The following is a 12,081-nucleotide window of genomic DNA, read 5'->3' on the forward strand; positions in this document are numbered from 1 at the left end:
AACAAAAGAAGCCTGTCTGAGAGAAGGAAGCTTGTACGCCCAACAGAAGAGAGGTCTGAGTGGCAGTAGCAAGTATGTTGTGAAGTCACCAGGGCTGACAAAGGATCACAGTCAAATGTATTGTGTCACAAGTGCTAGTTAAATGCTCTTACAGTTTAGTGCTTCATAGTCTAGGAGAAGAGAATATGTCCAGAGGGCAGACCTGGTTGAATTTACTTTTGGTTTCTCAGGCACGTTGTTATGATGAAGCTGAAGGACAGCTGCCATGATGAGTTTTGACTTATAATAGCCTTTGCAATCACCTTCTGTTGTAGTATTTTCATCTTCTATAAAACCTGGGAAATCTTTCCGCTGGAAATGCTAAATAAGCTATCTATCCAGACAGTATGTGTGATTCTTCTGGAGAAAATCAAACATTTCAATAACAACCTGCTATAGAGCACTGACTAAAAAAAAGTTAGGGTTTTTTGTTCTCCTCCATCATTAAGAGCACAAGCATGAAAGAATAAAGCAGAAACTCATTCTTACTCTGGCAGAATATGGACATGTGAACCCAAATCCAGCCAAAAACAAAGAAAAGTTTGAATGAAATGGATAAGTGAAGGCGAATAATCACAAAAGCCTCTTTTCTTCCTCTTGTCATCTGTTTATAAACTCTTGAAACTTAATTCTGTTTAAGTGTTGCTCCTTACAGAACAGCAGCCTCTGGATTTCTGTATCGTCAGAGAATGAACTAGATATGGCTTTGTTTCCACATCTGTGGGCTCTCCTACGTTGGCCCACACAATAAATTGGTTGGTTATGTATGACTGAACCTGAAAAATTCAATCTTTTTTTATGTAGGAAGATTCCTTCTAATGAAATCTGTGTATAAGGTTAGGAGTTGCCTTTTTCCCACATCCAAGATTTTAATGCCTCTATAAATCCTCATTTAGAAGTTGTAGCTTTTAAATTGATTTAATTGCTTCTTTTAAAATCAAGAGTGGTTTCAGAATGAGGTTACATTTATTCTTTTCCCTGAGGGAAACCTGAGAAATAGGAATTTCTCTTGAGTTCCTTCTGCTGCTGGGTGTTTGCTCTTTGCTTCTAGAGCTTTGGCTGAACCACTGATTCTCAATGTATTGTGTCTGCTGTGCTGCTCAGGTGAGGCTCCATGAGGGTCTTGGTCTGGGTTTAAAAATAGTAATAGCAGAGAACCCTGGCTAGCTGGGAATGCTAGGCTGATAGGGTAGATACCAAGCAGGATCTGCAAATCGGTTTCAGTGGATCAGTGGTAGATAAGGCAACAAACAATAACAAATCACTGAGCTGGCCAGCCACATGCTTAGTATGTTGGAAGGTGGATCTCAGTCACTCCAGTGGTTATATTTAACAATTTGGCTACTGATCAGTGACTGAAGTTTGTTTACACTGCCTGAACGGTTGCAAGTTTTGTTTGGCTCAAGTGCCAAGCAAGTACATTGATTGCACGTGTCACTGGGGCTACTGTTACCAGCACAGTTGCAAACTGCCTTGCCATTGTGAAAATCATCTTACAGTCTTCAATTATAGTTGCTGATTGTGCTGTGCTTGCACCTAAATTCCTTGGGACATAGGAGCATCCTGCCTGGTGCTTGGTGCTGCACAAGATTGCCTGGCACAGGATAATGTTGGCAGGCTGTGCCAGAAAAATGCTGAGGCTGCGAACTGTCATCGTAAGATGTCAGTGAACTGAAGGCCAGATATCACTTCAGCAGGGGTTGCGAGACCCTGTATCACAGACACCGGTCCAGTTCCAGTTTGCTGTACAGCCTGGAGTTTGTTCTCTCCACAATAATTTAAAGAGTACAACAGCTCTTCATCCTGATTGTAAAACAAGATTTTGGACCCAGTTGAAAGAGTGGCTCTGATCCAAAACTTTCTTCAGCTGAGCAGTGGCAATCAACACAAGTCCCAGTTTGAGCCCCACATTAGTATCCATGTGAAGGGCAACTTTGTTTTTCTCGGATTCTCAGAACTTCTTGTGTTTGAACTGCAGACAGGCCCTTTGAAAAACAGAGAGATTTATTTATAATTGGCTAGATTTGCAAGCTTGCTTTATTACATTATTTCCTGCCCAGAGTTTCTTAATACTTAATAGAAATTATTATGAAAACTTCTTACTTCAGGGCATTTCCAGGCTAGCAGGGCTGAAGCAGAACCTATCATTGCTAGTCCAGTTTTATTTCTGGAAAAATCTGCTAAACTGAGCCAGAGTTCATGTCCAGAAGGGGAACACATACACACATAACATTTGTGCACGCACTCAGTGAGTTAGTTCCAACTCCTGTTGTGGGACTTTCAGCCTGATGCCTTTAAACTGTACATGAGCAGTTGCTCTGCTAACTTGATGACCATCTTTTTTCTTGCAGTGTCCTGTAAAAATTGTTTTGTGTATGTATCTCAGAATCAGGAATATCCTTATTTTTCTGTTTTGCCAACTCACTGGCTGCCAGTGTAGTAAAAGTGGGAGTGCGGGGAAAAATCAAACTCAGCATGAAGTATGGGACTTCAGCCTAAAACGTAATATGGAATCTTTACCTCTGAGCAGAACTGTGGTATCATGCCAGAAAAAAAATACAGGCTCGGCCAACTAGGGATTAGCTGTTATTATTCTGGCTTTTTGTTGCTAACTTTTTTATGCTAAACCCATACGAAGAATAAAAAATCAACTCACTTTAGAGGTGGTAAAGAACTGGGCAGGGAGTTGGTACTCACCTGTGATTTCCTCACTCTGGTACTGCATGGCTGACATCTTCCATATCCTGCGAGACCTCCAGAGCTCTGCATGATCTGCCTTTACTGCTATAAGGGCATTTAACCACAACAGCAATAAGCTTCATAGGAACACCTTCAGAAATATGCAAGAGCTTCACCCAAAGCCTATGAACTGATAAGTGCATTTTCTTGATTTTAATGGGGTTTGGATTAGATTGTCAGGGAACTGAATGGAGCTGCTTCTGACATTTTGTGCGGTAACAATCTGCAGTTCAAGCTTCTGACCGCACTTCAGCAATTTGAAACTCAAAAGATTTCAGTGTGGAAAGTCTGTGCTTCATTACCCTGCTTTAAGGGGAGGAAGCTTAACATGTAATAGAAATGAGTATGAAAACTGCTTACTTCAGAACATTTCCAGGCAGAACTTGTTGCAGTAATCCATTTTTGTTCCTGGTGGGGGCTTCCTTCCCAGCCCTTTATGGATTGAAAAAGACTTCATCTCCCTAAACCCCGCAGGATATATTAAGATCAGGACTAGAATGCATTGGAAAAGGAAGTTTCCATCCCACAGAAACTTCAGAATTTCAACATTGGTTCTAGTTTCAAACCAAGATGAGGAGATGACATTTCAAAGCTTTTCAGAGAGTGAAATACTCCCCAGACGTCTGATTCAAAAATGTCAGTATTTTGTTTCAAACTGTGTCCACCAAGCCATTACTCTGAGCTGTAGATTAGAGGTACAATATCGCTATTCACTCCTTTGCCTACCAAGGTGATCAAGCAGTATCTTCCTTCGTGCTTATTTTCATGATGAGTCCTCAACCACCCCTTGTCAGATGAGTATGCCCATAGGTCAGTGTCTCGGCAGGCTTTTCTAGCTCTACAGCCTAAGTGAATCTACTTTTCCTGGTAGCTGGGTCTCTCCTAGTGTGTTGCATCTTTGGCATCCCTGATAGCAGCCATTCCAAAACCTCCCCTCTGTGTTTTGTTCACGTTATGGGTGGATGCTGAAAGAAACAATTCTGCCTTCCTGTTCCTTGCTAACTCTCTGGAGATTTCTGGGGGGGATGGTGACATATTTTCACCCATACCTTCATCTTTTGCAGCGAGTTCTCTGCAGCCTTGACAGAAAGTGAAAATAATGTTATGGAAATTACATATTCTCATCTCAACTCAGCCAAACCTATGTTTCTTCTGCTCATAGAGACAAAAGTTATTATTCTCATGAACTGTGTATTTTTTCAGGAGCACTTTAATATTTCCTTGTCTGATCTTTTGCTTTCATAAGAGTCCAACCTATATAATGTTTTCACGTAAGAGCTACTAAAAAGTAATATAAAAGATCTGGAGTAGCGTTTTTCATTTTAAAGCATCAGTGACTCCATTGCAAACACTACCAACTGTTTTACTGACTGTAATTATCTCCAAAAGATGGAAGAAGGATTTCCCTAGGTAGTGAATGGAAGAAAAAAGAAAAAAGCAGTGAACTTGGGAACATTTTTTATTTCAGGCATTAGTTAATCACCCATAAGGGTTTTTAATGAAAATTTCATACATATTCCCAGAACTCTGGATATCTATTAAGACAGATAATCTAACAGGGTAAAGCAAAATCTCTGCAGAAACCTGGGGGAGAAATAGGAAATTTATTTAATTTTATCACAATTTCTAGTAGCATAAAATTATCTGATGGACTACCAAGTATAGGAAGAGTAAAAGACATTTTGTAAATACCTCTGAAGTTTTGGTGTTCACAAGATGTCTCCAGTTTGCTCATAATTCCATTTGAAATACAGCATTTCAGCAAAAGAATTATTTGTATGCTATACATTGGCAATGGCTGTCTATCTCAAAAAGAGCAACGAACCTCAATATAACTTCCTTTCACACCTGAGATTTTCCTGGCAGTTTCCTCTACAAGTTGTGACCTAGCTCCAAATTGCTCAATTTATAAATTAACTTTAATCAGAGTACAGCCCATGGCAATGTGTGAGCTGATGATTCATAAAGTTAAAGAGGCTTTAAAGTAGTACAGGCTGGTTTTGAAATTGGTTGCCTCATACCTGGATTTAACATCCAGCCCTTTTCACATCCAGGCAGTTCACATGTTCTTTTCAAAATAGGCAAAGGCATGCAGATTTGGATACCACTCTAGACTGAACCATTGAGTGAGTATAACATATGTTATGAGCAGATATGAAAGGGAATTCTGGCCTTTCCTCCGATATCTGAGTTCCTCAGCAGAACCTTTCTCACTGTGGGTGCTAGTGAGCTGTAATGCGCTTGAAGGAAATTAATCTGCTTTGTAGGCATTATGTCATACAGTTTTCAGATCATGCAAGCCATTTTTTTCACATCTTGTCTATACAGAGACATTCATGAAAGTTAAAGCAAACCAGCCTGTGTATATCAAAGGTGGTTCAGCTCCTGTACGGATATTCTTATTGAGAAAAAAATAGACCTAAATCTTACATGGAATCACTGCTATAATTTATATATCTGTACTTGGAAGCTTTGTATGGAGTAGTCACAGTCCAGATAATCTTAACTTTGCTTCAGCTATGTAACCATTATTTGTCATGGTGTTTCTAATGTGATAAAATGCCTCTTGCAGTCTTGGTATGACTAGATTTTCAGGGAAATGTATAATTTATGCTTGACTGTTACTCCATTAGGCCTCATTAATTCCCCTGGAGACATCATAATATAATGCAGAAGCATAGGAGACTGACCCAGTTCTGACCCAGTAGAAGTGGGTAAAGTCAAAGAAATTTGATGATAGCTTTCATCAAGCCTGAATCTAAACCTATAATGATTTAAATTAAATTAATTCTACTATCAATATGATGGATAACCAAGGAAACTGCTATTGTGCCACTAGTAAAATAATGATGTTAGAAACAGCAACTGAATTGCTAAAAGTAAATAATGGATATTAATCAAAGCCTGCATTTTCACAGGCAAGTCAAGAGAAAGTGTCAAACCCAGAAGTACATCTCACCCTAGCAGAGACCTGCAATTCTGTGCACGTAGATTTGCACAAATAAGGAATACTAGTCTGAATGTTTAAGTGGGCAAGTTATACATGCAGCTTTTATAAGCCTGGATGATAAGCGCCCTGTTTACTCTTATCAGTTTCTAGGACCCAGGTCTCTGCTTTAACTGAAACTCACAGATGCAGGAAAATTTAAGGCTGAAATAAGCACTTTATTTAAAATTCCCTGTGTTTATATATACTCTCTGTCTAAGAGTCTTAGCACAAACTCTTTAGTAGTAGAATTTATACGTAAATATTTTTTCATTGTTTACTTTGCACACCAGAATGCTAGAAGGCCTTTTATTTTCTAGTATATATAATTATAACACTGTATGGACTCGCTTAATTTCTTGGATTTCAATTATTTATGTGCAAAATACATAACTTGAATGCTGAATTCAAAGTTCAAACAAAAGGCCTACATTAGCACTGTGCTAAGCAAATTTATATTCCATTTATTTAATTTTAAATGTATTTAATTATAAATATATATTGTTTCTCCTGGGAACTACAGCTTTTTTGCAAACTGAGAAGCGTAGTTTATCTATTCAAGCTATAAAATTTTGAACCAAACAAATTGCACATAAGCATAAAGCCAGTTTCAGAGCAGGTAATTGCATTTCTGACTCAGTTCTTTTGTTTTAACCATTCCCTCCTTCTTTATCAGATCTTTACCAATGTCTGAACACAGGCATTGATAGTGTGGAATGGGATTATTGTAAAACATAATTAAAATCACATGGTTTTCCCAACTGCATAGCAGGTAGAATTTCACTGAGATCTCAGCCATGTTACTATTTATCTGTGCTGCTCTTTACTTTTATCTATCTGTCTGCTTCTTATCTGTCTTCTTATCTATTTCAGGCATTTTTCTTTGTGAAACTCTAAGAAGTGTAATTTCTGATAGGACTCTGACCAAAAAATGTTCACAATGCCCTAAAAAAACAACCTCCAACAATACTCTCCTTTCTCTGGACTGCAAAAGCCATTGAGTACTAACCTGCTCACTATCTCACGTCTGAATTCAGTTCAAACTCCCAGCCACATTTGCTCAGCCTCTTTCATTGCTAAGGTACTTTATGGCCCTCTAGAGATGCCGAGAGAGAAATTTGGCAGTAATTAGTTGCAGAGATGGATCGAGCAGTCAGTCAGTAGGTGCTCACATTGAACTGCACATCTTTCTTTCTTGCCAGATCGTTGGCTGTGACCGCCAGCTGGGAAGCACTGTCAAGGAAGATAACTGTGGGGTCTGCAATGGCGATGGGTCCACCTGCCGGTTGGTTCGAGGCCAGTATAAGTCCCAGCTCTCAGCAAATAAACGTAAGCTGTCCCTTCTGCTAAAGTGCCATCTTGCCCTCTTAGTGAAATACGTGTTTCTTGCAAGCTATATTTCACCCCACTCTTTCTCAGGCAGTTGAATGATCAGCTGTGGTTGTCCCCACAGTTTCTTCCCTCTAGGGTTAAATCAGGCTTGCTCAGTCTACAGCTCTGGCTGTGGGGGTGAACAGAGGATTGTGGAAAGGCATCACCAGTATATTACCCGTCTTAGCTAGCTAGTTGCTTGGGAGGAGAGGGAGAAGAAGAAGAGCTGGCTCTACCGGCACTGTTCTGGCTGTATTAGCTGGCTAGGCATAGGACTCAGTCCACACTGCTCTGAACAGAGTGGTTCATGCTGCTCTACAGCAAAGGGGAACCTTGGGGGGATGGTGGTGCCAACCTGGCACAATGCTCCCTCCCAGACCTACGCCTGCAGCATGTCTGCCTGCACACTGAGCATGATGACTCAGTCCTAGGGTGGACTGAAGTGCCTAAGTCAGGAGGTGCCTACATGGATGGGTATGGACAGACGTGGGTTTTCCCGCACACTGTCTGAGCCAGCTTCAACTCAAGAGTGTTAAAGTAGCATTATTGTGCCCCAGTGACAGGGTTAGTTTATCCTGGACCACAGGCAGGCTTTTCAGTCTGGTTACAGCACCATAGATGGAGCTATAAATGTTTTGGATGAGACTGCGCATGTCTGGCCAGTTTGAAGGAAGGGTAAAAAGGTAGGTGCACTGTCATGCCTATGTAGACACACCTAAGGAATCATGTATGCTGTCATGCAAACCTGCCCCCAGCCCTACTCAGTGGCATTAGAGTTTAATCAGACCAGCTCTACTGTTCTGGAGCACTTTTTCCAGTGCTGAATAACACATGACCTAAAAGATTCAAATAACAGTGTAATATCTGCTGAAGACTGTGTGTGTACACTTGTGGATTCCTATATAGATAACATTCAGTTTCTGGGAGGAGCAGAACGAGAGGTCGTTTTTACAAAAACTTCTCTCTGTTAGAGAATACCTGCTTAGGTATGGAGCACAGCACACAGAGCAGCAGTTAGCAGTGGGTCTGTGTTTGCTGACTGAGAGGGAGAGAGTGGGAGAAAGAAAAAGAGCGAGAGGGAGGGAGGGAAGGAAGGAGGGAGGGAGGAGAGGGAGGGGAAGGAAGGAAGGAAGGAAGGAAGGAAGGAAGGAAGGAAGAAGGAAGGAAGGAAGGGAGGAAGGGAGGAAGGGAGGAAGGGAAGGAGGGAGGGAGGGAGGGAGTGGACGGACAACTATTTTGTATGAAGGAAGGAAAGGAATAACCCTCATAAGAGTTCCATTGCTGAGGCAGAACTCCACATTAGAGGGCAAAGGAAATAGTTCACAAAGATTCAGGAATGGAATTTCACCTCATTATTACTGTTTCTGCAATGTGCATGAACAGATTCAGAAATCTCCAGGCTGCTTTAGGCATGACAGTATTTGTGAACTTTTTTGGCAAATGTCTTTTCCTGTAGGAATAATTCATTGTTTTTCAGTTGCTTTGTGGTAAAAAGGTGCTCCTCTCTTTTCTACCGAGGATAAAGGCACTAATATACTACGCACAGTACTAAAATGTTAATAAAATAATGTCCCTACTCCCAATGGTTTGCTATTAAATATAAAGAATGCTATATAGGTAGTAGAGCAGATGACAGAGCATAGTCTTAGAGTGAGACAAATGTGAAAAAAATGTTAGAGAATGGATTGTTCAGACACATTTGCATGCACATAATTGTTACACAGAACTGAAGTAGATAATCAGGTTTTGTATACACTCTGTATAAACCACGTGGCATTATTCTTTCCCCTGCTGTAGACATACATGTTGTTATGCAACACAGTATGACTTTTGAATATATCAAAAGTAAGTGCTCCTTTAAATTGTCTTTTTACAATTGTAAAGGCACACTTACAGATATCCTTCACATGTGTGAATTAATATGAATTCTTTTTGAGGTTTGCTTCCAAACGGTTTATGCACATTCTGTGAAAATTTGAGATTTTAAATGTTGAAAAACTTTTAAAAATCTACTCTGTGTTTATTTTCTGCATTTCTCTTCCTCAGCGCTGTTTAAATGCCTGTCACTTTGTCTGTGTCAGTATCTTGATTATTTGTCACTGTGAATGTATCTACACAAGCATATCTGGGATCAGGGCCTGATTTATTTGCTGGAATGACTGGATTACGTTTGGCTAATAGCTTAATTCCAAGTTATCTCTATAAAATAATTCTTGTTTCTCAAGAATTATGTTTATTTTGTCTGTAGTATGAACAAGGCATTAAAAGCCTATGTGAGCCAGCCTGCCATGCAACATAAGAAGAATCAGAAGGGACATGTGCAGCAGTGACCAGATAACAGCAGAGGTGTTCTGTGGGCTCACTTGGGATTTTTATTTGCGTAACAGAGCACAGCATCCAATTTTGAGGACTGTGCTAGGGAAATTGGACAATGACCATTAATCCAGCGTTGTCCCAATAGTTTCTGAAGTTGTTTATACCTCAAAACTACTCCAGACACAGTCTTGAGCTCATCATACTGAATTCATTTTCTCTTGGTGCTCATATCCAGTTCCCTTCTCCGTGCTGTTTATATCATGCAACGGCATAGGAGAAGGATAGTACTAGAAAGAAATTCACAGAGCTTTTAAACACTTAGCACTTGCTACGGGAACAGCTTCCTCAGTATTTATAGGGGTAGTATACATCTCCCAGTGGCCTCAGAAACAGAAGCATGGCAGGGCAGGAGGCAATGTGATGTTGAATTCTCTCTTACATTGTTATGAAAAAGGAAGCACCTGTGTCTATGCTCTTGTTTCTATTTAAAAAAAAAAAAAAAGCTACAAAAGACTTCATTCATTCCAGAAATATTCTTTTCTCTTAGTCCTAAGCTTGGGTGGTTCAATCTTTCTAAGTTGCAGGAAGTGGATCTTTCTTTTTTTCATAATATCTCCCTTTGGAAAGAGTGTATGTATCTTCCTATGGAGATGAGCTGTATTTAAGCAGGCTTCTTTGTATTCACCAAGGAGCTAGAGAGTTGATCCCATGAGCGGAGGGTGAATTCTGCTGATAAAATTGTGCAAAGTTAGTATTTCTCTAAAAAAAGATTGACATCTACCAGTGAAATTGATTACTTTTAAAAGAGAATTGTAGAAATTGCTATGGTGAGGCAGAATAGATATTTATCTAATTACTCTTGCCATGGTTGTCAAAAATAGATGCAGTTCCAGATTTCTGTTGAATATCACTAGTAATGGGGAAATAGAAACAACTCAATTTTTCATCATGAGAACTGACAGTTAGACCATTTGGACAAAATCCAAATTCAAAATCCAAAACCAGAAGAAACTGATCTCTCATGGGACTCTGATGTATGTACCTGACATACAACCTTTGCCTAAATCCTTGCACGTTCTTCACAGCCCTGGGCCACTGTCCTCTCAGTTATCTGGGACTCTCCCTTAACTCCCTATGCATCTTCTCTGGAGGAAATCAACTGCCCACTAACACACTTTGCGCCTTTTCTTCAGAGTGCTCCACCTGGCTGCTCCACGATCTGCCTCTCTGCTTATTGTTGGAGGGAGCTGTGACTAAATATTACCATGCTTACTTTCACATGTCTCTTCACAGGAAATGTCTCCTTCTTATCACTGTTAACCTCAGGAAATTATCCTTCAGTCCCTACTGCTTCTGCTTTGCGAAAGCAGGAAGCACTGTGATAAGCATAAATCCCACTGAGCTTTGCATTTCACATAAAGTGTGCTAGGACTTCAAATGGAGAGCAACAAGATCAGGTGAAATATAGTCCTAGCAATACCCCGGGGCAGAAGAGACAAGCTAAGAATATATGATATATAAGCTTGCATGATCTTTAAACTGTCTGATTTTTCTGTGACATATCAGTGAGTTGTTAACTCTCCAACACAGAGCTCATAATTGAGAGACAGTCAAATATAATAATGACATGGGACTGTCTTTAAATAAGACTTGTAAAAAGACCATTAATATTTTTTGAAAAATTAGTTATTGTTTTCCCAGACTTATTCCAATAAACATGACATATATATATATACAGCAAAATAATATGTCATACTCATGGATTTTTTCCCTCAAAATGGATAAAATGTATTTATCCTACTAGGTATCTTGAATATGAGTGCCAGAATGGTACCAATAAAATCAGCGTTAGAATATCAATATCTAATGAATTTTGTAAGATTTGAATATTTGTCTTTTCAAATAGAAAATTTGAATTCTGTGTAGAAATGAAAGATGTCTATCTTTCCTAATTAATTGATATCAGAGATATGTAGGAGCAGAGTGTGTTGAATAGAGTTTAACCCCAGTGTTATAGAAGTCTTAGGAGACACTGAAATTTCTGGATAGGTTGAGGAAACATATCAAATCAGATTTTGAAAATGGAGACAAGGTTCAGAAGAGCCTGGGCACATGAACAGGCTTGATCTCCATGCAACTCTTGTGACACTCAGAGATTTATCAGACTGCCTACATTTGCCCCCTCACTCCTGGGATATTAAGAGGCCACAAAAGTATGGATATTTCACCCCATAAAGCTCTCCAATGTAAGAGTGTCAGAAATTCCTATGACACATGACTGAATTTAAAATTTAAAAGGGTTCTAGTTCACATTTTTGGGATCTTATAGGTTTGGATGGATGAATGTGTTGTTTAAAAGAAGTCCCTGTTTCCTGTAGTTTTCCGTCTTTCTGTTGCCTCTCTTCACTTTTTGACATAAAATGATGACATTAATAACTATTTTGCTGGTAACTGAGAATCCTGATTTATGGAATCATAGAATCATAGAATCATTAAGGTTGGAAAAGACCTCTAAGATCATCGAGTCCAACCATCAGCCCAACACCAACATGCCCACTAAACCATGTCCCTAAGCGCCGCATCTACACGTCTTTTAAATACTTCCAGGGATGGGGACTCAACCACTTCCC

At 39.6% G+C, this 12,081-nt stretch overlaps 1 protein-coding gene across 1 annotated transcript in view; it reads left to right on the forward strand.

Moving 5' to 3' along the window:
• ADAMTSL1 (ADAMTS like 1) overlaps nt 1–12,081 on the forward strand; it is a 464,029-nt gene that overhangs the window by 315,346 nt on the left and 136,602 nt on the right. Inside the window, exon 6 of the mRNA XM_009274309.1 lies at nt 6,967–7,093. Coding sequence (XP_009272584.1) covers nt 6,967–7,093 — 127 coding nt within the window. The remainder of the gene's footprint in view (nt 1–6,966; nt 7,094–12,081) is intronic.

The sequence above is a fragment of the Aptenodytes forsteri genome, unplaced genomic scaffold (genome assembly GCF_000699145.1).
Source record: "Aptenodytes forsteri isolate BGI_AS27 unplaced genomic scaffold, ASM69914v1 Scaffold46, whole genome shotgun sequence".
In the NCBI taxonomy this organism is placed as follows: Eukaryota; Metazoa; Chordata; class Aves; order Sphenisciformes; family Spheniscidae; genus Aptenodytes; species Aptenodytes forsteri.